The following is a 26,294-nucleotide window of genomic DNA, read 5'->3' as shown; positions in this document are numbered from 1 at the left end:
TCACTTAACGACTTTATTGCGGTTTAGTGACCTCAACGATGAGATGACATATAGACTTAAGCTTTTCTGATGTGAAACTCTAAAACTGGTTATTTGATTTAGAAAGTGATAGACATAGACTTCTTATAGTTATATCAAGAAGCTTAAATAAAATACATCAATTTTTCAAATTTAGGTAACGATGATATGGCTTCTACAGCATTGCCTAGTGGCCATGCAGCTTCCACAAGAGAATCTTGATATTCAATTTGCTTTCCTGCTGTAATCTCTTGCAATGGATCTAAGCCTGCCAACAAATAAAATCAATTATTATTGCATAATTAAAGACATTAATCATTGTAGTTTACAAAAGAATTAATTATTATCAAAGTTTAAAACTTACCAAATCCATCAACGAGCAACACATACTGATATATAAGATCCATGCATACATATGAAGCTATATTTTTCTTAGCAAGAAATGGATAACTGGATTTGGCATCCTCAAAATTTAATGCACAAGCTTTCTTAGCTTCACTCTCGAAATCCACAGGTCGAATTTTGAAATTAGGTTTATTTGGATCAACCATACCAACCTAAAATAATAAACAATGTAATTAGAAAGGCTTAATGATAAAATTAATTAAAATGAAACAATATTAATACATACTTCTGCAGCTAGGTAAAAGAAAAATGAAGCAGCAAAAAGTTTTCTCTGTCCACTTCCTCCTCCACCATTCCAAATTCCACCAAAAGTGCAATTCTGATAAGGACATGGATAATTCAATTTAAGAGCCTGATGAACTATCTTTTTGCATTTTTTAAAACTGGCTCCAGAAGCTAGGGCATTGGCCTTAAATTCTTCTCCAGCATATCTGTATGTCCCTTTCAAAAACAAAATATTTGTTATTTTTGTTTCAATCAGGTTTTTATTTTTAAAACTCGGTATCTGACCTAACTATTTAGTCAACATAATCTCTTAACTTGTTAAAATAAGAACTTGTATTTACCATCAAATCCAGCTAAAATGCAAGGGTTAGGAGAATTATGAGTGACCTTCAAAATCTCAGCCCGAGATGCTTCTGTACCAAAGTGTAAGTAACTGGAAGAAAGAAGTTAAGAGCTCTTAAAATATTAGGCATGGTATATATGTTATGAGAATTATATATATATATAGGCTTAATAACAGTTTCCGCCCCCTAACTTTTACGAAGTTGCGATTTTGGCTCTCAAAGAAAAAAAAACTACAAATTCGCCCCCTAAGTTTTGCAACTGTAGTAGTTTTGGCCCTGCAAGACCAATTTTTGGTATTAAAAAATTTAAAAAATAACAATTGGCACCTCACTTAGGGTGCCACATCAGCGTAGACTGAGTCAAAATTGGCCTTGGGACCAAAACTGCCACACATGCAAAACTTAGGGGCGGTTTTGTAGTTTTTGTTTCTTAGGGAACCAAAATCACAACTTTAGGAAAGTTAGGGGGTTAAAACTGCTATTAAGCCTATATTATACGAAGAGCTAGTGGGAAATTAAACCTATGAACATAGAGATCATATTTTTTTCCCTTGAGTACAAGCTTCTTAATATATGGATCATCTCCATCAGCAACTTTTGGAGCATTTTTAGCTGTATTCCTTGACACTGCATATGCCATTTGAACCGATCCACCTCCAAGATCCATTACTCCCACTGTTTTTGTGAATTTTTTCCCCAAAGTCCCCAATGCATAGTTAACTGTCACCTATAAAGATGACAAGTTTCAAGTTTATTGCATAAAATTTGTCATTTTTTCACCAAAAACAATATTTTGACATTTTAATTTTGTACAAAAATTAATGCCAATTAATAATTTTTCCTTTCTAAAAATTATATGTGCGTAATTTTTACAAGAAGCCTATTCAAACGGACATAACAAATACCACAAATAAAATTCTTAAATGAATTTCAGAAAAGAAAGAAAAAAAAAAAACTTTAGTTTAAGTCATACCCATAGATAAGAACCTTCTTGGGTTCCATCAATAATAGAAACTGCATCAGGTTGAACATTGAAGGTACTTCTGTTGCTCAACAAATCCCTTACCTAAGGTAATTAAATGGTGGGAGCACGAAATTAAGCTTAATTAAAGTTTCTATTATAACATTATTGAACTGTTGAATAACAAAATTAAACTTATGGTTACCGATTGCAGTATCTTTTCAGAAGCATCCCCATTCAAAAGCCTTAAACCTGCTGTTGCCTGCATAAATATTTTGTTATCGGTATAAAGTTTTCACCGCTTGCTATTTAGAGGTGACTAATCTCCGTCAAAGTTTCATACATTAATGCCAAATCATTCTTAAACCTAGATAGCGAAATAAAATTGTAGCTATAACAAAATCATGCAAAAAAAGTAATTGCAAAATTATAGACGAAAATTAGTTGGGAACAACGGTTCGGTTAGGATATAAAGAAAATTATATATGCATACAATTTGCATGAAAATGAGTTTTTTGAGCAAGTGATATGATGTTCAATTCATAACTCTTTTTACATATGGTGGAAATTTAGTTAGAAGATAGGAATCCACCTTATGTTCTGACAGATTTTGTGACGAATATTAGTCGATGTTAAATGATGGTGAAAAATCAATGCCTATAACATGATATAAAAAAGGCTTAATTACTCTTTTGATCCCTTAACTTATTTTTTGGTTTCGTTTTGGTTCCTTAACTATTAAAAGTTTCGTTTCGGTCCCATAACTTATTTTTTGGTTTCATTTTGGTCCCTTAACTATTAAAAGTTTCGTTTTGGTCCTTTAACTTACTTTTTGGTTTCGTTTTGGTCCCTTAACTTATTTTTTGGTTTCATTTTGGTCCCTTAACTCTAATACATTCATCCTAACATAAAGGACCAAAGTGGTTGACAGAGGATGAGTTAAGGGACCAAAAAGTAAGTTAAAGGACCAAAACGAAACTTTTAATAGTTAAGGTACCAAAACGAAACCAAAAAATAAGTTAAGGGACCAAAAGAGTAATTAAGCCTATAAAAAATAAAATATAAAACAACAAAAAACTTACCCCAAGTCTAACGGGTGTCTTGGAGCGCTGGTCCTCAGGAACCACACTTTCTGCTTGCTCTAAAAGTGGAATCAAAGATTTTGCAGCTTGTTCTGGATTATCCGCGTATGCACTCAAACCGGGTGTTGTCTGCAAAAGAATACTTTAAAGTTAGAGGTTAAGAAATTAAATTTTAATAAAAACTACTTTATAAAGATGTTATTGTCACCTTATTATAAAACTCAACATCTTTACCAACATGAAGAAGATTTAAGTTTTGATCAAAATGGTAAACATGGACACGGCTTCCAGTGCTACCAGCATCAAACACAACAGCGTAAGAGGAAATTGTTTCTTGTTTTGGGAAAATCTTACGGTTAGTGAGTAATATGTTGTTTCCAAGATTTTGGGAGTAAGAAATGGAAGGCATTATGAAGAGTAGAAATGTGATGAGTGTCATAAAGTTCATCATATTCTTGGTGTTTTGCCCAAGCAAAACCATTTTGAAATTAGAGGAACCGAAGTAGCTCTTTCATTCTTAGTTCCCACTAATATATTACATATATATAGTACTATGTAGTATGACAAAGTGGAGCAGTTTTCTTTCTCCTGTCAATGTCTTTAGGCCCTTTAAAAAATGGGAAATTAGTTACTTTAGTCCTTCAATGGGAAATGAGTACTTACTTTAGTCCCTGAATGCAGAGAAATTGCAAAACAATCAATCTCTGAATTTAGACTTTGTTGGTCAATTTCAGGGACTAAAGTGACTAACAGAGTCTACATTCATAGACTAAATTGACTAACGAAATCTGCATTCAGGGACTAAATTAACTAACAGAGTCTACATTCAAAGACTATTTTGCAATTTATCTGTATTTAAGGACTAAAGTGACGACTTCTTTCCTATTTAGGGACATATTTAAAGAGATCATTCTCAAAGGATATATTTATTAATTTCAACATCTTAGGTAGGTAACTCTTGAATGATATTTTTAGGCATACAGAAATATTGAGTGGGTCTAAAAAAATAATCCTCAACAAAGTGAAGGATCATTATTCACTGATTTTTTTTTTTAACTAATCAAAATAAAATACATTGCTCAATAGAAGAGTGATTCACCCCGCACAAGGTGTGCTAAAAGCGATGAAATACTCAAAGTCTGTTACGAAAGCTAGATGCCTGACACAGATGTCACCGTCAGCTAAACAAAATAAAAATTACATGGCACCTATACAAAGAAGTGCGTACCTCTACCAATCATGAAAACCAAACGCAATTGGTACAAAATTTGACGAGAGCCATAAAAAAGAATTCAGCTTCACCTTTTCGACAATATTGTAACGATCAATTACCGTATTTTTGAAGATACAGTTATTTCTCTCCTTTCATATTGCCCATACACAAGCAAGCCAAATAACCGTAAGATAAGAATGTGAAGATCGTGGTAAACCCACCAAATGAATAAACTGGAAGTAGTGATCCGCAACCGAACTTGGAAAAACATAAGAAAGACCAAGCCAGTGACATAGTAAATACCAGACGCTCCCAAACAATTCACAACCTAAAACAAGATGCTCCGCCGTCTCAATGAAGCCACATCCTCCAACACACAAAGCGTCGTTAGGTTGGAGAACATGTCGACGCGCCAAATTTGATCTTGTCGGAATTCTATCTTTCAAGAGACGCCGCCATGTGAAAAGAGAAACTTTTGTAGGAACCAATTTGTGCCACACGTCTTTGTTTGTATCAACAGCCACCTGATCCTCTAAAGATGTTAGGAAATGGTAAGTCCCACTAACCGAGTAGCCATGTATAGGATGAAGCAACCAACGCCAGTGGTCCTCTAAATTTTCCTGCAAAATAAATTTATTCAATAAATTCACGCACTCCCTCACACTATCCTCATCCCAAGCCAACAACCGATGTCTCCATCTCCACCCACACTCCCTCACATTATTCACTAATCTTATTAACTAAAAGGCTGCCTCAATAAATATTGAAGTTTGAGGCAAATTTTAAAATGAGGTCTTTTTGAAATTAATATTATTAATTTGGTAAAAATAATCTATTTTATTTTTTAATTTATTGTAATCTATTTTATATAACTTTTCTTTTTTAATTCATAATAAAATCGATCAATTTAATATTTGTTGAGGCATTGTGAGATAGTCTAATAAGTACCACTATTTGATTTTTTTTTCGTAAAATGATAAGTATCACTTATTTTCTTTCGAAAAAAGTATCACTTATCTTATAACGGCAAAGACATTTGATATGCAGAGTCATATATTCAAATACGTAATTCTTCACTTCTTATCACATAATGTGTATGAGTTTTATCGTTAGGTTCTTTCGAAGGAAAAAAAAAAAAAAGGATCTATATATGAATTTTATAGTACCCACCGCAAATTATTATTTAACAATAATAAAAGTTTGAATTGATTCTCTCTCCAATTCAATCCAATCCAATTGCAAAAACAAATAAAAGGCCCCAGAAACAAGATTGGAATAAAATGATTATTTTATTGTTTTTAGTACAAAAAATTCTTTTTCCACTCTCCAAGTTGCAGTGGTTTAAAATGATTATTATTGTACATGTTTTATTATTGTATATGTTTAATATAAAGAATTTATTTTCCCACTTTTTAAGTAGCGGTAGTTTTTTGTTTTGCTTTTCTTTCTTTTTTGCATCCTCCATTTTTTCAATTTTACATCAGTTCGATTATAAAAATATATAATCTAAAAAAAAAATGGTTTCGGCTTATATAATCTAAAGTACACCCATCCAAAATTTCAACCTTAACACATTGTGTCATTTTTAAAGTGACGTTATCCGATTTTATCGCTTTTTATACCCGATTTTATCATTTTTAAAGTGACAAACATATTTTGATTCATAAAAATGATCATAATTTTTTTTTTTTTAAGAAGTAAATGTAACAAAACCGTTCAATTTATGAATGTACAGTAGAATTCCATCAATAAATGATAATATGTAATAAGGTGACAAGTCTTCACGTGTACTAAAAAAAACTGTGACAAGTCTCCACTAATAGAGTTAATTAGGTTTCAATTGGTCATCTTTAGTAGACGGTGGAATTGGTCGTCGAATTAATCGATCATTTAATCGATACCAAATTAAAAAACAAATAGAGTTAACTTGGTCGTTATATCGTTAATAATGTGTTTTATGAGCCACGTAAAAAATATGTCTAGCTTATTGGAACAAAAACATGTTAACATAACCACTACTTGCACCCTAGCTTTAGAAATTAGATACAACCACGGTTATATGTGGTGCAATCTGAATGTGAAGCTACTGCTTTACAACATGCCATTCATATTAATCTGAATTTTAGTTTCAACCAAGTTGTCTTTAAGAGTGATTGTCAAACAATGGTGAATGCATGAATAACAAATGTTTGAATGAGAATAAGCTATGCATTTTACTCTCTTCTAGTTCTAGTTACAATCTAGCTTTCATTCGGAGACAAGTTAATAAAGTATCTCATAATTTTTCTAGAGCGTCTATATTACTATGATAATCCCAGTATTTTCTACTATCATTCCTAAAAAAAGTTAAACAATGTGCCTAGTGACACATCATTTTATGTCCATTTCAATAAAAAATTCAAATGAATGACCACATTTGAGCCTTTTACAAGAACTAAAATTATGACTTTTGTATAAATACAAGCCTTGAAACAAACATGAAGCATCAATTACTAGGGTGTACGTGGGTCGATTTGGATTGGGTTTGGTCAAACTCAAGACTTGAACCATACAAGGTACTCTGGTTTGGGTGAGGTAAAGTAATCACCCGTTACATTATTGGGTTGGTTTGGATAAACCCACTAATTTCCGGTTTGGATTGGGTTGGATAATGAGGGTTTTTTTTTTTTTTTTAGCAAAGGTTGGGTAATGGGTTACCCAAATTATTTTTCTAATATTTTGTTAATATTAAATGACTAAACGACAAATCCTTATATTTTTTTCATAAAATGTAATCAACCTTTTTATTTTCTAAAAAAATTGTATAACTTATTTTAAATATTTGAGCCTTAAAAAACATAAATGTTAATATCAATAATGAATTTCATCATAAAATACTTACAACAAAATAAAGTTGCATGACATAAAATTACACTAGCATCAAAATAACCAAAAAATGCAACATCCGAATTTGTAACTCTAGCATGATTTGATTTTCAATAAAAAGAATGTCTTTTGTTGATTTATGATCAAAATCCTTTCTATTCACCTTCTTCCCAATTAAAATAAAATAAAAATGTTGACATTATTGGGTAAGTGTGTTTATTGAGTTTGAGTCTGGTTTTACCCGAAACCCGTTATTTTTTATGAGTTTTTCATTTTTTAAAACCATACTCATCCAATTATCCAACCCAACCCACTTTTTTGGATTTTTTTATGGGTTTGATTGGATTTTATGAGTTGACCCAACCCATGTACACCCCGATCAATTACAATGAAAAAGAAAATAATTGAAGCATTATTGGTCTTTTATATGCCGATAATATGTATTATATTCTTCAAAAAGGGTCGCAGTCAATTTTAGAAGTCCTAACTCAACTGACAAATATCAAAATTGTAAGAACGGACATCGTGACCTAACTTCAAACCCGAAACCTCACACAGTTGTGTGTGAATTTAATTTTAATGAATTAATGCTTAATCTAAGGAAGAAAAAAAAGGTCGCAGTCAATTACAAATCAATACAGTAAAAAAAAATTAGAACGATTTGTCCTTTTGAAACATGGTTTTCGTCGTGCACCAATTATTGGATTTCTTGTAATTTTCATTGTACATCAACCATTTCAATTTTCTTCCCCACCTGTTTTTATACACGTTGAACATTTCGTGGAAAATAAAATAAAAAAATAGGCCTCGCTAAACTCGTGTGTCGTTGTGTGTACTGTGTTGTGTGTACTTCATAGTTCATCATATCATACATTTTTTACATCCAATTATGTTTTTACTTTTTGTTACATCCAATTATGATATTTCAACATTTTTACTTTATATCTCTCATTCATTAAAAAAAAAAATACATACAAAATAAACGACACCATTCAATTTTACATTAAAAATGTTGGTGTTCAACAATCATTTCTATATTACATTTTTTTTACACAAAACAAACGACATTCCCTCATTTAAATTGATAGAGTATGCAATACAAATTCACTAAAAGCGAAAAGATGAACATGTGAACAAACTCACAACATCTATTTTAATAGAATAAAACGGCAAAGTACATAAGCCTACATATATGACTATATTAAAATCTCCGGAATAGTCATGCTTCCGGATCTGCAACGTTGACGACGTCAAAGTCATTGGTTGGATCTGTACTAGATCGAAGCTGATCTGAATAAACACCTGAACAAGAGGGAAAAGATAAACGCCGCACAAATACGACAAACAAAACAGCGTCGCACTAAGACAACGAAATCACGAAAGAAAAACTTAATTCAATGTGAAAATCACTTATTTAAACAAAAGGGAAGGAGAAAAACGATGTAGAGGGGTGATTTTGGGTCAAAACTTAACCCTAAACCACCCCTCTTTGATGGATGAAGAAGAAGAAATTAAAGTTTTAGTTGTCGACTCACAAAAGATAGGGAGGCGTTTGATGAAGAATTCCTAACTTATTTATCTCCCATATTTGTTATTAATCATTTCTATATTACATTGATTTTTGCGTTTGCCATGATAACCGTTTAAATTTCTGTATGAGAAGATAGTCATCAAACTAAACCAATAATTAGATAAAATTAAAATGTAATCGAAAGTAATTAAATGAATTAAATTTTGGCTTAAATGTGTTTTTGGTCCCTTAACTATTTATTTGATATCGTTTTGATCCTTTAACTAAAAAAAAGATTGTTTGAGTATTTTATCTTTATCTCCGTTACCTGTTTTGGTCCCTTCCGTTAAAAAAATTCAAAAAACCGTTAGGATTTATATTATTCATCTTCTTCCTTCTCCTTCCATCATCTTCTTCATGATATTCATCATTAAAAACACACCAACCCACAAAAAAAAAATCACTTTAACTTACCAAACAACAATTTTTTTAAATTCAAATCCAACCTCTTCAAACCATTCCATGCCCAAAAAATTCATTCTCTTGCAACCGTACAACCAAATCCTAACCTTCACCAAACAATCCATTCTCGAACCAACAATAACAACACTTGATTATAAAAATCTTTTTATTTTATTTTTATCCTTTAAACCCATAAAGGGAGACTGCACGAGAGGGAGAGTGGGAGATCGAAAAGAAACAGAAGAATGGAAGAGAAAGGGGAGAGAGAAGGCGGCGGCCGGCATGAGAGAGAGTTCGGTAAAGAATTGCAGGGAAGAGAGAGAAGTCAGAAAATTGAAGATCATTTGGGTTTGAGATTCAACAGATGATTAATCAAAGAAGGAAGCTTTGAGTTTGAGATTCAACACATAAGAGGAAAGATTGAAGGATTTGTTGATTTGATGAAGAGGATTCGGGCTTTGATGATGATGAAAAAGATTTTTTTTTTTTCTGGGTTAGTGTGTTGTTGATGATGAAGATCATGATCAAGATGATGGAAAGAAAAGGAAGAAGATGAATAATATAAACCGTAACAGTTTTTTGAATTTTTTTAACAGAAGGGACCAAAACAGGTAACGGAGATAAAGATAATGTACTCAAACAATCTTTTTTTTAGTTAAGGGACCAAAGCGATACCAAATAAATAGTTAAGGGACCAAAAGCACATTTAAGCCTTAAATTTTTGGTGTTGTATCTAATTAGAGTCTAAATTGAATCAAATCAAATAAATACAACATAAATTAGTTCGAGTACTAATTCATAACATTTGAAACAAATTTTATAACAAAAGCAGAAAGTAATAATTTCTTCTCTCTAGATTTTCCTTTTCATTTTTTTCGTTGAGACGTGATTTAGGTTATTTTTTATTTGGAATCATCCATTTTTATCTTAATTTTTTTTATTTTAATCTAAATAAATAGTTTTGACATAAATTTAGGTTTTTCTTTCGTGATTTTGTCAAAACTTTGCAGCGTTGTTTTATTCATCGTCTTAGTGGAACGTTGTTTGACATCCCATTACGGTGTAGTGTTTTTTTGATTCAGGTTGAAATATCAAAATAAATCAACCACAAATTCAATCAAATGATTAAGTCTTAAACGTTATAGATCCAAAGACATGGTATTATCGCTACTTTGATTTTGTCATATTATTTTTACGTATTTTATAGTTTTATGTTATTAACTTAAATGTTAAATCTCTCAAAAAAAAAAACTTAAATGTTAAGTTGTATCCTAACTCGCAAAACACGTTGCAAGACATTAATGTTATGAAATATGACATCCATGGAAGAAGAAGAGAAAAACTATTAAACTATTGTATTGAAAAGACATTAATGTTACAAATGAGTGAATTATCCCACTAATGGGGTGGTTAAAAAAACAACAACTATATATAGTAGTTGTAAGTAAACTATATCTCTAATAGTCTCCCGCAAGTTGGAAGGTGTTTACAACACTTCCAACTTGGGATGAACAATACAAAAGTACATCAAACAAATGAAAATACAAGTAGAGATGCCGGAAGTTTATCGGCCAAGAGCATAGCAACAACCAAATGCTTATCCAACCAGAGGAAACCACAACTCAAGGTTTAACCGCTTGATGAAGAAGCAACAAAACAACGCTTAACCACCATATGGTAGAAGCAAGCAAGCACAAAGCCATAAAAGACACAACGCTTAACCATCAAGAGTTCTAATGACTCAAGAAGACAGAACCACAAAAAAAACGACGCTTAACCATCTTTGGACAGAAGCACAACAACGCCAAACCATTCATGACGAAAGCCTATCAACATGGCTTAACCATCATGAACAGAAGCACAAGACAATAAGTAAAACCATCATAGGCTAATCAACAACAAAAGAGACAAAACACCAACAAACTGTATTGTGTTTCATAAGCCTCATCAAATACCAGTTGAACAAAAAATCATTTGAGCATAAACTTGCAAATGTCTTCTGCCCATATACACCAATCATCAAAAGGAGGTTTTGGTGTGGAGAACCATAGTCCACAAACAGAAAAACTCGTGGCAGAAATTTAGAAGAATTAAGTCATTGAACATTTGACTTGGACAGTGATACGTAATCATAAGAGACTAAAGTTTCTTCAATCCATAAGCTTCAAACATATCAATGAGCCATCAGCATATAGTACTCAGATTGATGGTCATGCCAATTTGCCAGACCAAACATATAACAAGCATAAACCAAAATGTATAAAATGCAGGACAAGTATAAACCAAAAGTGCCTTTCATATCAATAAATTCCATAAGCTGCTTCCATTGTTGTAAAAGTTGCAGTCAACACCCAAATAAGACATGGCAGATCAAGTGATACAGTTGAGGCAAGGTCAACAACAAATATAACTTCCTTGAACAAAAACAATCTAAAAGAGGCTCAAACTAAGCCAAAGTAATCACCAATGCATCACCAAATCACTTAGTATGCAAGATAAACCATTCAACATATGCTTCAGACGAAAAGAAAACCAACAAATTGTCTCCACAAACCTCTCACACATATGAGCCAAATTACTAAGTGCAGCCTCTAAATTTGGCTTAGTATTGTATTCTTACTAGAACTCATATCCTTTGCCGCCTGCTTCATATATATTATTAAAAAAAGGAAAAATATATGTACAAGACGGGGGACTAGGTCAAAACCCTCGAAAAAATTCAAAAAAGAGAAAAGAAACATCCGACATCTTAAGGAAAATGATAATTAGGCAAGCCGTTCCTATCCCTAAAGAAGTCTAAAGACCACAACGGTGGTAACACGTCAAGCCAGACGGTGCCAGACAGGTCAACAATTTCCTTCACGATAAATGAGAACAAACAACAATAATTCCAAGTTGAAAACAATTATGCCAGCGGTTCCGAAGACGGAAAGGAATCAAGTTCGAATTTTTGAAAGCAAGCACCGCACTAGAGGAATCACTCTCCAACCAAAGGTTGAGCCAATCGAACCTTGCAGCAAATTCCATAGCAAAAATAATGGCTGAAAGATCCACTTCAAAAACCAACACTGGACCAAAGTTACATGCAAAACAGCCCAAAAAAGTGCCTCTGTGATCTCGGAAAATACCCCCACAAGACGCGAGGGAGTTTCGGACAGATCCATCCGTATTAATCTTTACCCAACGGACAGTTGGAGGCTTCCAAACAACAGGAGTAATCTCTTTAAACCGACGGAAAGAGGAGAACATGGAATTTTTTCAATAGAGAGGTGTCTGTGAAGAGTAGCCATCAAGATTCTCCTGTTGTTTAAAGAGATTCTCAATGTTTAAAGAGATTTTCAATAGAATCTCTTTAGGCATCAAGTTTCTCAATGTGCTACAATTCAACATAGATCCTAGCCAACACCAAAGGCTAACCGCAAAGTCACAAGAGAAAAATAAATGTTCCAAAGTCTCAGCTGATCTTATAACAAAGCACACAAATCGACACAATAGTGCAGCCACATGACCGAAGTTGCTCATCAGCGGGCAACTTCTGATGCATCAGACGCCAAAAAATAAAAGAGTGGGAGGGCGGGATACAAGGTTGCCAAATAAGAGAAGTCCAATCAACCATGTGCGACGGACCTCTCAAAAAAAGAAATGCTTGCTTGGCTGTGAGGTCACCATCTGTTGTATGAATCCAAACCAATTTGTCAATTAACGGCGTCACCGGAAGAGTGATATTCAAAATGCTAGCTGCAACCACCAAGTTGGAGAGGAGAAGAGGTGGTAAGCGCCGCCTTCTAGCATCCATAACCGAGGAGAGAGTGGTGGAAAGAGAGCTGAAGGAGGCGGGGTTGATATTCAAAACATAAACGTGAGAGGAGCCCAACCAATTATCTAACCATAAATTGATCCTTTCGCCGTTACCAATCAGCCAAGCCAAATGGAATTTTCAAGTACGGTATCCATATACGATTTTATGCCAAGCCAAACAGAGGATTTGATATAATTTCGGAGAGGAATCCCATTACAAAAATATTGATGCCTAAAAAAAGTAGCACATTGAGAATCTTGGCTATGAAGTTTCCAACTCAACTGTAATAATAAATAATTATTAATAAGTCTTGTTGGCTTGAGATCCAAACCGCCAGATTCCCACGGGAGACAAACAATATTCCACTTTACCATACAAATTTTCGGAATATAAATATCACCACTCCAAACAAAATTTTTGATCCAACGATCCAGCAACTTCAAAAGATTTTGTGGCTAACGATAAATATGAAAAGAGTAAACCATCATACCATGTATTATAGATTTCACCAACTGAACTCTTCCCATAATCGTCAAGAGAGATCCTTTCCGAGAAGCAAGTTTCACCTTAATTCTATCAACAATTGCTTGAAAATGGATACGCCTCGGTCTTCCTTGGAAAATAGGGAAGCCAAGACTAAAAAGGAATAACCCCCAAAGAAAAACCAGCCAATCTAGCCAGACTTCGAGACCTTGCTGATGTCATTGTTCCTATAAACAGTTTACTCTTGTCGAAATTCACCAACTGCCCGGAAACCTCAGAATAACAATTGAACACCCGCAAAAGGCACCGAATATTTTTGCGAGTACTGCACAACAAATAAAAATATCATCTGCATAAAGAATATGTGTTGGTAAAGAGATACCCCTACAATACGGCATAGGCTGCAGAGCACCGGAAACACGCTCCAACTCAATCGCTCTACTAACATTTCCTCTGCAAGACAAAAAAGAAGCGGGGACAAGGGGTCTCCCTGGCGGACTCTTCTCTTGCAAGGAAAAACACCCACAATACTACCATTCACCAGCACTGACAAGCGAGCAGAGTGCAAAATCGCACGAATCCAATCACAGAAAACTGGATGGAAGCCAAAAGTTTTTAAAACCAACAAAAGAAAATTCCAACCCATGGTATCAAAAGCCTTCCGAATATCAACCTTCACAGACACATTACCAAAAAGTCGTTTCTTCGGCAATAAATTGATTACCTCCGAAGCTAAAATGACACAGTCGGAAATGTTACGGTCACAGACAAAACCTCTTTGATGGGGGAAACAATCCGCATAGAAATAATAGCTAGCCTCTCTGCCAGGATTTTTGTCACAATCTTGAATTGAAAATTAGCAAGAGCAATCGGACGAAAGTTATTAGAGATATATGTTAGACTAGTTTGTAGTAGTATATATAATTGTAGTAGTATATATACTTGTAATAACATGGTATCAGAGCGCTGTGGAGATAGCGATTTTGATCCAGTTTCTGATGAAGAAGATGATTCCGATGGTGATGAAGAAGAAGATCTTGAAGCTTCCGCATCAGAAAATTCATGTTCTTCCGCTTCGCAAGAATTCGTTTTCGGTAGTTTTGGCGGTTCAGTTTCCACCACTGCTCCTTCACCGTGGATTGCTCCAACCGTTGATGGATTCACCATCAAGATCGGTGCAGTTCCTTGTTCTCTGATTGATTCACGTAACAGCAATCGCAACTCTGCCATTGATGCTTCGGAAGAAAACCAGAAAATACAGATTCTTGATTCAGAGTTGATCTTTCTGCCAAATCAACGAATTCGAACAATCGCGAATCTGAGTTCCATGTTTTTGAAGCCGCGTTCAAGCAATCGAAGCATCTCATCATCGATACTGTTATCACATGCTTTGGACCTGTTTACGGTGTTTGCTGCTTCGCCGGAAAACAGGAACCAATAGCTTCTGCCGTCAACAACAAGATTCAGATTTTTGAGTTACATGACGAATTTATCGTCGATTTCGATCCCGGCGGAAACCTTTGTGGTTCGTTGCTCTCTTCTCTGTCAAGTTTTATCTCAATTTCGCTCATGTTCTTCGTTGAAGTAGTTTGTGGTTGATTTCGCAGATTCACTCTCACCGGAATCAACACAGTTTGCGCATAACCGTTTCTCTTCCGGCAATCACACGCAGCTGGTCAAAAGCATCGCCGTTTGGCACAGTTCTTTTCTGGTAATGCTTCTTGCGGAATCATTTTTCACAACAAAGTGTTAAAGCACGTTTCTGGTTCGAAGCCTTTCTTTTCTGGACGAAGATGACGAATTTCACTTTGATTGAGCCAATCGCGTGTTTGACGAATTCAACAGCATGTTAGCAGCAGCACGTTTCGATGAAGTCTGTTGGCATAATCACTTTTGCAGTTTTGTTGATTCAACATCATTATTCTCATAAAATTGCCTTGCAGAAACACGATTTAGAAAAGCTGCTTTAGTAAAGCGAGTTTTCCAAAAGCGTGTTTGGAATAAGCTACTTTTGGAAAAGCATCTTTTTTATAAGCTGTTTTGGTTCCTATAAGCGCGTTTCAGCAGTGGCAAGTTTGAAACTACACAGAAGAAGACATTCAGAAGCTGAATTGGGATTCTCTATTGGGCCTGGGCAATGGAAGGATCTGTGTTTTGCATTAGGCATGTGTTACCTCTTTTCCTATCAGTTTTTTGTTTTACTTAGTTTACTTTGCCTACAATATAGTGAGAATAAACTAGAATATTCTTTGTATTTCAAACTCAAAATTGGTGAATTTCCCCATTTTAAGTTTGAGGGGGACTATTAGAGTATAGTGAAGAAGATAACTTGGAGAGCAAGTTATCTATGTAGAAAGTTAGTTAGGGAGTTAGTTACTCCAAGTCACTATAAACAAACTACAAACTAGTATCTAACATATATCTCTAATAAAATTCATCCATGGAACATGCACTGGGCACTTTCGGGATCAAAACAATTACATTAGAGTTCAGGTTTGGAATAATAGAAACTATATAGAAAAATTCTTGCACCGAGGAAATCACATCAGAAGCAACAATATCCCAAAAGTGTTGGAAAAAATGTCCCCCAAATACGTCAGGACCAGGCGCACCATCATCATTCAAATCAAACACTGCCCGCTTAATTTCATCAACATCAGGAGCCGCAGTTAGCATTGAATTTTCATTATTAGTAACCAACGAAGGAATTACTCTAATCACCAAATCGTTGTGAATACAAGAATTATCAACACCAAAAATACCCTGAAAATAATCTAGCACATGTTCCTCAATATGACGAGGCTCAGTTAGTCACACATCGCCAATCATCAACAAAGAAATCGGCATAAAGGAGGATTTTATTTTAGCTAACCGGTGGAAATAAGCCGAATTCCTATTACCATAAAGGAACCGCTGATGCCTAGCATTTTCCCGCCCAAAAAGGTCCTTACAATTTCAAGCTTTTGTCAGAAATAACTGTGCATGTAAGTCTTGCGCATGCAAATCATTATCAAGGCCATGAATATCTATAAGTTTCTGAATGCGGTCAACCTCCGAGGTAGCAAGCTCAAGCTGTCTATGGACATCACCAAAAATGGACTTGTTCCAAACTTTGAATAATATATCATCAAACTCAACGTTTATAAAAAAAAATAGCATGGTCAACGTCGTACTAGGTTTATTAATATATAGTAAAGGATCAGAGAGTTTGATGATATGGCTACTAAACTTATGCAAGCTGTTCAGTACAATTCCTATGGTGAAGGTGTCTCTGGATTGAAGGTGATAATCTATGTTCAGTACTATGTTTTTAATTTTGCATGTTTTTTTTTTCTTTCTTAAAATTAATCTAAGTCCATTTACATTTATATTGGTTTTAAGCAGCATGTTGAAGTTTCTGTTCCAACTCCAAAGACCAATTAAGTTTTAATCAAATTGGAAGCAACTAGCAATAACCCAGTTGATTGGAATTCAGAAGGGTGCTCTTCATGCTTTATATTTTCCTCGAAAATTTCCCCATATACCTTGTATGACTCACTAATCCACCTTCTTTTTACTTAAATATGCGCTTCGATTGGCTTATAAACAATTTATTTGAGTTTATTTACTAGCATAAGCATTTTTGGAAGTGTTTGTGTTGTACTAAAGAAACAAACTCATGACATGTCTCTTAGTAGGGTTGTTTGTATCCAAACTGCGAAACCGATTCAAAAAACTGCATTGAATATCGTTGGATATTATTCAATCTCCTTTTGTGAAATTAGCACGTGTTGGATCAGATTTCATATTCATTTGTCAAAATGAAATCAAAGCAAACCAAATCACAAACACCCCTATGACTAAGCTATTTTTAGTTTATGAAAACCGCTCTCGAGAATAGCTTATATAAAAATAATTTTTACTATATTTTTTATTGCAGAAATGAGTTTATTTATTGACATAAACACTTTTCCAATGTGTTTGCGTGAATTGTTATACTAAAGAAATAGCGTAAGTATGGCATGCTTGTGAGTTAATTTTAGCTTATGAAAACAACTCTTTAATTTTTCTTTTATCATAGAAATTACTTATACATAAATGCTTATATGATAAGTATAAGACTTAATTAATCCAAACGGACTCATTCCCACCTTTTTTTTTACGATATAATTAACATTCCTTTGCTCTTGAAACTTTGATTGATTCAGGCACTGATGTAGCAGGAGAGGTAGTAGAAGTTGGACCACAAGTCAAGGGATGAAGTTATTGCTCACCTCACCTCACACATCAAGTACTAACCTCTTTCTTTTATTTCCTTAGGTTACTTTTGAGTGTGAATTTCAAAACAATTTAATGAAGGGAATAGTTTTCTATTGTATAGGAATCTATACTAGTAAAGAGCCCGGACTAGATATAGGGGAACGTACATTAAAGGTAAGATCTTACCTTTAATGTACGATTTTAGTTAGTTAGGTTATAATGAAACTAGTGTCATCCGGACCGGATATGGGTCTAGTTACTGCTATGTGTAAATAACATTAGAGTGAAATTATGCTATCTGTCGCTAAGGGAGGACTTTTCTTAGGATAGATAAGATGAATGGTTAGAATAAATTGTGTACTAATTGGTAAACAAAGAAGAACATGGAGTGGAGGTAAAAAATTTCTATTCAATCAACAATTCTTGTTGTTTGTGTAACATCTTTATCTGACAGTAGTAGACTTGGAGATACATACACATATATACTTGTTGTCCAAAACTTAAGGATTAGACGAAAAAGGAAGAAGTATATGGGAGAACATTAAACGTTTATCAATCCACGACTTTAGGTTTATGATCCTTTTATTAATATGCAGGTACATTAATTACAATGAATATTATCCAATATCTGTTTTATGTTATGTTGAATGACAGTATGGAGGTGGACTATCTGAGTTTGCGGTGGCTAGCGAGAGCTTAACAGTTGCCAGACCATCTGAAGTCTCAACTGCTGAAGCTTCCGGTTTACCTATAGCTGGTCTCACAGCTCGTAATGCCCTTACCGAAATTGGAGGAGCTAAGCTTGATGGGACTGGCGAGCCGAAGAACGCTTTGGTTACTTCTGCTTCAGGTGGTGTAGGTGTATTTGCTGTTCAACTTGCCAAACTAGGGAACAACCATGTGACCGCCACTTGTGGCGCTCGCAACATCGACTTTGTTAAGGGCTTAGGCGCTGACGAGGTTCTTGACTACAAGACTCCAGAGGGAGCATCACTGAAGAGTCCGTCTGGTAGGAAATATGATGCAGTGATAAATTTTACCGCTGGAATACCATGGTCAACTTTTGATCCTAATTTGAGTGAAAATGGGATTGTCGTGGATTTAGCAACTGGTCTGAGTTCAATGTTGACTTTTGAGCTGAAGAAACTTACATTTTCGAAGAAACAGTTGGTACCATATTTTGTAACTGTCAAACGTGAGGGCTTGGAACATCTCGCACAACTGGTGAAGGATGGAAAACTCAAGACAATTATTGACTCGAAGTTTCCTTTGAACAAAGCTGAATATGCTTGGGCTAAGAGCATTGATGGCCATGCTACTGGAAAAATCATTGTGGAGCAGTAGGCATGACCTATTTGATGCTACTGGAAAAATCATTGTCAGTCACAGTTTATGATTGCACAGGACGAACACCTTCAGAGATTGTAAATAATATGAAGATCATTAAGTTACAGTCATGGGAAGAAAAATTCAAGAACTTAGTTGAGCTGTTACGCGATAAAGAGTTTGTATGGTTGTCTAAGGCACAGATCCTGAAAGCTGCTAATTCATTTCTCTATTGGATGTCTCCTATGGTTATACCTGCTTTTGTTTTTGTTGGATGTGTTGTTACCAAGAATGCACCATTAAATGCTGAAACCATTTTCACAGTTCTTGCAACATTGAGGAACATGGGAGAACCTGTTAGAATGATCCCTGAGGCTCTATCCATTTTGAAGATCCATGGCAGATTGGGTGGTACATTAACAAGTTTTCCGGCAACAACCATGGTTGTGTGTGGTGGTGCGGTGGTGGTCAAAGTGTGTGAGAACATGAAAGAGAGAGTGAATAATAATGTAAAAAATAAACTAGTGTTGAGAGAGTAGGATAAAAATGTGTTCCTCATTTAATCTAATGGACATGATTAACTTTCCCATGCTAAACCCCACCTACATGAGAAAAATTAATATTGTTAAAACTAGAACATAACTGAGTACACTCCATTGCTATGGCACCCAAATAGGTGTATTGTGTGTGCCTATTATTGAGGGCTTCAATCACATTTGTTGAGTCTGAGTTTGCTTCAACGCTACGGAACGACGAGTCTTTAGCAAACTCGACCCCCAACAGTATGGCGAGACCTTCTGCCGCATCAGAATAAGGTAGAGAAAGGCGATACCAACATGCTGCTGCCATCACTACCCCATTGGAATCTTGGACAACAGCCGTGAGCCCCTAGCTGCCACTTTCATCTGGGCCTGCAGCATCGACATTCAAGTTATAATGGCTGGGACAGGGAGGTAACCACCGAACAGCAGAATGCGGCATTGGAATAGGAAGATAGCTTTGATTTTGCAGAAAATTGAAGCCTCATTGAAGCTCGAAACTGCAGCACCTTCTCTCTGACTTGCCATTTCAAGACTTGGAAATGTAATGCCATCAAAACACCTTTTATTCAGCAAAGTCCACAACCCGTAACAGATTGCAAATATCAATTGGATGGTACAATTATTCTCATAAGCCACAACATGTTCAAGCCAAATACTAAATAATATCTGCTCGCCTCCATTTATATCAAAGATCAAACTGAGTGGCGATGCAAACCAAACTGCTTTAGACCAGCCACATTCCATAAATAAATGGTTAATACTTTCTTGCTGCTGGTCGCATAAACAGCAGAGGGGAGAACATTGAACTCCTCTATTAAACAACGCAGACCTCACTGGCAGCCAGTTATGCAAAATGCACCAAATTAAATGAGTGTGTCGAGGTATCGTTTTGACTCTCCACAGCTTGTTCCACACACCGTTTTGAAGAGAGGAATGAGAATAATTTGAGTTCAACCTTTCTCTCCTTTCTTTAAGAAATTCCGTAAACTCATCGTTTTTATTCACTGCCCAAATGAAACAGTCTTGTTGTTGCGATGGAAAAACTGGAATTTGCAGTATCTGTTGTGCTTTAAACGGAAGAAAAAATTCATTCACCAAATGTGCATTCCATCGACCACATTCCTCGTGAATTAGCTCAGCCACCAAATGAATATTAGAACCTGAAGGTTTTGGAGACCATAATTTGTGACCATATTGGTGAGGCAACCAAATATCCTCCCAAATTCTCACATTTTGGCACAAACCGGCTTTATTAAATAACTTCCAGTCTAGCTTGGACAATGCTTCTCCACGTGAAACCCGGATTAAAGCCTATTCCAGCTTGAAGGAAATTACACCTTGGAAAATAGTGGCTTTTTAAGCAAGTGGTTAAGAAGCTCTCTCCATGATGGAAAATTCGCAATCCTTGTTTGGCCAACATGGCTAGATTAAAGTCTTTTAACGTTTTAACGCCCATACCACCTACCTTTTTGTCATTATATAACACACTCCAAGGTAACCAAGAGATCTTTCAATATAATCACACAGTCCATCCGGCAATTTGAAGCAGCTCATAACATAAGTGGGGATTGCGTGGATAACTGAAAGTTTCCTTTCCAACCTTTCAGTTTCTTCCAGATTCTTTCTTGGATGAAGTCAAATACTTGTCGCTTGGAGCGGCCAACATAAGCCGGGAGGCAAAATATTTCGTGTGACATTACACCACCTTAATTTGCATCCAACCTTGGAACATGATTTTTCTCTCTTCTGAAACGTTTCAGCTAAATGAAATTTCTGATTTCTCCAAGTTAATGAATTGGCATGAGGCTGCTTGATAGAGCTCCAAGATACCTTTCACCGTCTGAGCATCTTGGTTGGAGTCCCTGCAGAATATGAGACTACCGTCTGCAAAGAACAGATGGCTGATTTTTGGGGCTCCACGAGCAATTTGAATACCATGCAAGACTTTTTCTTCTTGTGCTTTAATCAAACGACCTGAAAACACCTCTGCACATATAATAAACACGTAAGGCGATAGCGGATCCCCTTGACAAAGCCCTCTCTACGTAATAAAACTTTGACAACCCATTAAGCAACACAGAAAAACACACTGAAAACACAATTCAACACAAGAGATTGCCATTTTCTAGGGAAACCCATTGAGTTCAACACTGCAATAAGGAATTCCCAGTCTATTCGGTCATATGCTTTTGTCATATCTAGTTTGATGCTTACACACCCTTTTTTACCACTTTTTTTTTCTCAACCAATGGAACGATTCGAAAGCCACTAACGCATTGTCAGTAGTTAAACGCCCCGGAACAAAAGCACTTTGAAATTTTCCAATAATGTCAGAGAGGACGATTTTCAACCTATTCGCAATAGTTTTTGAAATAATTTTGTATATTACATTGCAAAGAGATATAGGTCGAAAATCAGTCGCTACTTTTGGTTTCTTTTTCTTTGGAATGAGACAAATAAATGTATGATTAAGGCTACCTGGATTCGCTCCATCATTTAGTACATTCAGAGCAAAGGAAATGACGTTTCTGCCTACAATGCTCCAAAATTGTTGGAAAAAGGTTTCTTCTTCTTTTACCGGGTATTATTCTTGCCGTATAAAGTGGTTTTCTTCTTTGATGAGTAGTAATAAATACTTATGTTTTGGATAAATACATGATATGATTTCATAAGGTTAGGGTTCAAGAGCTATTGCGTATGGAGAAAATTTAGTTGAGACGACATAACTTACTTTATGTGTTCAAAAGACTAATTTGAATTGGTCTGATAATTCTTTCTCAAAAACCAGTTGTGTAGTTAATTGGGGAAAGGGGGGTATTTTTTATTATTGAAAGGTATACAAAAGTAAAAAAATCTATAAGACTTTGCAGTTTAAGTTATTTTTATTATTGAGAAAAGGTCTTCAGGCTAGTTTACGTAATGAACAAGTATCATCTGAATTCGGATGAGTAATACTGTAATAGTCAACATAGTAGTTTGTTAAAAGAAAACAAGTGAACAAAACTAGATATGTCTGTGAAACTTATGCAAGCTGTTCAGTACAATTCCTATGGCGGAGGTGCATCTGGATTGAAGGTTATGACCTCCTTCTCATCTCTTTTTTTGTTTTTTCACTAAATTAATCAGCTCAGTGGCAAGAGTTTGACTTTATAACTATAAAAAACACGGTCTAAATCTTATCTAAAATAGTTGTAAAACGGTCATTAGCGTTAGATAACTGACTCTTGATTCAATTCAATTATTGGTTTAAGCAGCATGTTGAAGTTCCTATTCCAACTCCAAAGACTAATGAAGTTTTAATCAAATTGGAAGCAATTCGCATCAACCCAGCTGATTGGAAGATTCAGACTGGTGTTCTTCGTGCTATATTTTTTCCTCGAAAGTTTCCCCACACACCTTGTAAGACTCACTAAATCTGCTTTTTGTATCGGCTTCTAAACAACTTATTTGAATTTAAGTAATAGTATAAGAACTTCTCAATCTCATAGTGTTTGTGACGTTAATTTATTTGAGCTTTTCTACCAACATAAACACTTGTGACACTTTACAGGAGAATATATTAAATCAGTTTATGGCATGGCCATAAGCTGTTTTCAGCTTATTCTCATAAGCTCTCCATAATAGCTTATGAAAACAACTTGTAGCTTATGTGAGAAAAATTTGACTTTATTTTATCTTTTGTTATAGAATAGCTTATACATATCCACTTATAGGATATATGATAAACGTTTATACTATAAACGCTTAATTAAGTTATTTATCAAAACAAGGACTTTGTTTTGTTTTTTTTAATAAAAAAAGAACAGGGAGGGCCTCTGTGTGATGCCAAATAAGCAGCTTATGACTTGTTCATAAGTTGTTTGCAATAAATTTTATATGAAAATAATTTGACTGTTTTTTCTCTGATTGTAGAAATAGCTTAATATATAAGGGCTTATATGATAAACATTTATTCTACAAGTGCATAACTAAACTGTTTATAAAATTGGACTCATTTTCTACTTACTTTTATGATATCATTAACACTCCTTTTGCTCTTGGGAATTTGATTCAGGCACTGATGTAGCAGGAGAGGTTGTAGAGATTGGAGAACAAGTCAAGGATTTTAAAGTTGGAGATAAAGTTATTGCTAAACTCAACAATCTAGTACCTATCTCTAATCCAACTATTTTCAATTCATAATCCAGATTATTAATTACAATGATTATAATCCAATGTGCATTTCCTGTTATGCTAAATGACAGTATGGAGGTGGACTAGCTGAGTTTGCGGTGGCTAGAGAGAGCTTAACAGCTGCAAGACCATCTGAAGTATCAGCTGCTGAAGCTGCAGGTTTACCTATAGCCGGTCTCACAGCTCGTGATGCACTAACCGAAATTGGAGGAGTCAAGCTTGATGGGACTGGCGAACCCAAGAACGTATTGGTAACTGCTGCTTCAGGTGGCGTAGGTGTGTATGCTGTTCAACTTGCCAAACTAGGGAACAACCATGTCACTGCTACCTGTGGTGCTCGCAACATCCACTTGGTTAAGAGCTTAGGCGCTGACGAGGTTCTTGACTACAAGACTCTAGACGGAACATCACTGAAGAGTCCATCTGGTAGAAAATATGATGTGGTGATAAACTGCACGACTGGAATACCATGGTCAACTTTTGATCCTAATTTGAGTGAAAAAGGGGTTGTAGTAGATTTAACACCTGGCCTGAGTTCAATGTTGACATTTGCACTGAAGAAACTTACTTTTTCCAAGAAGCGGTTGGTGCCGTTTGTTGCAACTATCAAGCGCGAGGGCTTGGAACATCTCGCTCAATTATTGAAGGACGGAAAACTCAAGACAGTTATTGACTCTAAGTTTCCTTTGAGCAAAGCTGAAGATGCTTGGGCTAAAAGCATTGATGGCCATGCTACTGGAAAAATCATTGTTGAACCGTAGGCACAGTTTGCTTGGTCATTTTGTATTTATAGTTTCTACTTTCGTATATGTTAAGAGTCCCACATCGGTTAGGAGTTGGCCTGACAATTTGTTTATAAGTGGGGGCAATCCTCACCTCATAAGCCGGTTAAAGCCGGTTTTGTGGGGTTGTGTTAAGCCCAACCACGATTTCTAATATGGTATTAGAGCCTCTTCACGATTCTTTGGGCCACCTGTTATCAGGTTTCCGTTATCGGGCCACCCGTCATTTATGTTCACGCTTCAGATGTGTAATCCTGAGCGTGAGGGGGGGCGTTAAGAGTCCCACATCGGTTAGGAGTTGGTCTGACAATTTGTTTATAAGTGGGGGCAATCCTCACCTAATAAGCCGGTTTTGTGGGGTTGTGTTAAGCCCAACCACGATTTCTAATAGTATACGATTGTTTGTGTTTTATATAGAAATGAATAACCTTGGATACTTTATATGGTCTAAGTATTTTATATTCATATATATGTGTTGATTCTCTCTTTCTGATTTGTATGTGAAATAGAATGGTTCTCTCGTTTGATGAGTGACTTTGAAATAAATGACATATGTAGGATAAGTATTTGACATGATTTCATGAGGTCGATTGATTAACTTAGTTGATCCTATGAATGGAGAAATTGTTTTGCTGTTTTTTAATGATCATTATTCGGTATGTGAAATTGTCTTTCTAATTGTAACATCTTTCTAATATTGTTAGCATAGGCCAAAATTTCCCACAGCAGATTGTAGACGGAACATAGAGTGTGTTTGGATGGGAGATTTGGAGCTTAATAAGATTTTATGTTTAATTAGTCATTTTGAACTAGTAATGCTTGTTTTGGTTGTTTTGTGGAACATGTTGATGATTTCCTGTGGAGATATGAGAAGATACGACGTATGAAAGGAGTCTGACGGTGTATGAAGATGCGCGCTAGAAAAATATTTAAAGATGTATCGATGTGGATCGTGCAGTGCGGTTGTACGAACTCTTGGGACCCTCGTCTACTATTGCTTAGGGGCTAAGTTCGATGAGTTGGCGTCAATCATTGTAGTACGAGGAATTAAAATAATATGATATGATGAGTATCAAGAGGATAAGAAAATGACACCATATAGGAGAAACTACCAAAGGGCACACCTTGTAGTGGTTGAACTCGTACTATAAAAGGACAACCACATGTTAGTGACAAAAGTTCGAAATTTACTAGATATAATAGAGAGGCCAAGTTTCAACTAGGATTAGCAACAACTAGAGATCAAACTCCATCTTATCTTTCTCATAGATGAACATGAGTGGTAGTTTTTAGTGAATTAGAGTTAGGATTACTTTGGTGATGCTTAAGCTCATCTCCTTCCTTTTTGGAGTGTAATCATTTTATAACTTTTGTTTACATATTAATTCAGTTTTTCATGTCATCATCTATTTCTTTTTTATTTTTTGTTTTTAGGGTTAAGCTCATCATGAGCTAAACTCCTTTAGTGGTTTAAACATGATGAGGTTATGATTGTTTGTGCTTAAGATTTGAGATTTGTACCTTCAAATTTCTCTTAAACAAACTATCTTAATGCTAATCTTTGAAAGTAAAATTTTATCACTTTTATTTTTATTGTCGAATTTCGTGAGACTGAAAGGAGATGAAAATGAAACTGTTTGTTCAACATGAGTTACGTCCTTAAGTACCGAAATGATATGGGAACCGGAATGACTACTTAATATGAACATAATTCTTTGAGCATTGGGAGCAAAGATCTATCTTGGATACTTGTCATATGTCACGTCTCAACCACTCCTTAGATTGAGAGATGTTGATGTCCTAACTTAATAATGTTGCATGTTAAGTATTGTGCCTCAAACAATGTGTCATCTCATGCTTAACAT

The 26,294-nt window shown here is 35.3% G+C and overlaps 3 protein-coding genes and 1 pseudogene across 4 annotated transcripts; 2 read left to right on the top strand and 2 right to left on the bottom strand.

The window, feature by feature from the left end:
- Positions 1-70: 70 nt before the first annotated feature.
- LOC11424566 (nucleoside-triphosphatase) lies at positions 71-3,554 on the bottom strand. Its single transcript, XM_039833667.1, has 9 exons — positions 3,244-3,554; positions 3,036-3,164; positions 2,159-2,215; positions 1,966-2,058; positions 1,514-1,719; positions 990-1,081; positions 650-864; positions 383-575; positions 71-286 (listed from the first exon to the last, which is right to left on the bottom strand). Exons 1-9 carry the CDS (start codon positions 3,514-3,516, stop codon positions 144-146), a joined length of 1,401 nt encoding a protein of 466 aa, XP_039689601.1. The 5' UTR covers positions 3,517-3,554; the 3' UTR covers positions 71-143.
- Positions 3,555-14,245: 10,691 nt separating this feature from the next.
- LOC11435231 (chloroplast envelope quinone oxidoreductase homolog) lies at positions 14,246-18,966 on the top strand (annotated as a pseudogene).
- A 589-nt stretch (positions 18,967-19,555) lies between these two features.
- LOC112420770 (uncharacterized) lies at positions 19,556-21,670 on the bottom strand. Its single transcript, XM_024780449.2, has 3 exons — positions 21,565-21,670; positions 21,312-21,460; positions 19,556-20,785 (listed from the first exon to the last, which is right to left on the bottom strand). Exons 1-3 carry the CDS (start codon positions 21,668-21,670, stop codon positions 19,859-19,861), a joined length of 1,182 nt encoding a protein of 393 aa, XP_024636217.1. The 3' UTR covers positions 19,556-19,858.
- A 677-nt stretch (positions 21,671-22,347) lies between these two features.
- LOC120580114 (chloroplast envelope quinone oxidoreductase homolog) lies at positions 22,348-25,178 on the top strand. 2 transcript variants are annotated; one of them, XM_039833187.1, is made up of 5 exons: positions 22,348-22,549; positions 22,729-22,873; positions 23,529-23,620; positions 23,719-24,455; positions 24,824-25,178. In XM_039833187.1, the coding sequence occupies exons 1-4, from the start codon at positions 22,484-22,486 to the stop codon at positions 24,406-24,408; spliced, it is 993 nt and encodes a 330-aa protein (XP_039689121.1). In that variant the 5' UTR covers positions 22,348-22,483; the 3' UTR covers positions 24,409-24,455; positions 24,824-25,178. The 2 variants fall into 2 exon arrangements, with proteins under 2 accessions (XP_039689121.1, XP_039689120.1); XM_039833186.1 differs by having other exon boundaries at positions 23,719-24,896.
- Positions 25,179-26,294: the final 1,116 nt, after the last annotated feature.

The sequence above is a fragment of the Medicago truncatula genome, chromosome 4 (assembly GCF_003473485.1).
Source record: "Medicago truncatula cultivar Jemalong A17 chromosome 4, MtrunA17r5.0-ANR, whole genome shotgun sequence".
Classification (NCBI taxonomy): Eukaryota; Viridiplantae; Streptophyta; class Magnoliopsida; order Fabales; family Fabaceae; genus Medicago; species Medicago truncatula.
The sequence above is the reverse complement of the archived record's forward strand: the minus strand, read 5'-3'. Positions and strand labels throughout refer to the sequence as shown.

Excerpts from the sequence above, each read along its gene's own strand:
- LOC120580114 (XM_039833187.1), top strand. The coding sequence starts at position 22,484 with ATGTCTGTGAAACTTATGCAAGCTGTTCAGTACAATTCCTATGGCGGA. Across the intron at positions 22,874-23,528 it reads AAAGTTTCCCCACACACCTT|GCACTGATGTAGCAGGAGAG; the intron begins GTAAGACTCACT and ends AATTTGATTCAG. Across the intron at positions 23,621-23,718 it reads TTGCTAAACTCAACAATCTA|TATGGAGGTGGACTAGCTGA; the intron begins GTACCTATCTCT and ends GCTAAATGACAG.
- LOC112420770 (XM_024780449.2), bottom strand. The coding sequence starts at position 21,670 with ATGACAAAAGCATATGACCGAATAGACTGGGAATTCCTTATTGCAGTG. Across the intron at positions 21,461-21,564 it reads TGTGTTGAATTGTGTTTTCA|AGGTGTTTTCAGGTCGTTTG; the intron begins GTGTGTTTTTCT and ends TTATATGTGCAG. Across the intron at positions 20,786-21,311 it reads CCAACCAAGATGCTCAGACG|GCTTTAATCCGGGTTTCACG; the intron begins GTGAAAGGTATC and ends AAGCTGGAATAG.
- LOC11424566 (XM_039833667.1), bottom strand. The coding sequence starts at position 3,516 with ATGGTTTTGCTTGGGCAAAACACCAAGAATATGATGAACTTTATGACA. Across the intron at positions 1,720-1,965 it reads AAGAAGGTTCTTATCTATGG|GTGACAGTTAACTATGCATT; the intron begins GTATGACTTAAA and ends TCATCTTTATAG. Across the intron at positions 1,082-1,513 it reads TATGATCTCTATGTTCATAG|TTACTTACACTTTGGTACAG; the intron begins GTTTAATTTCCC and ends TCTTTCTTCCAG.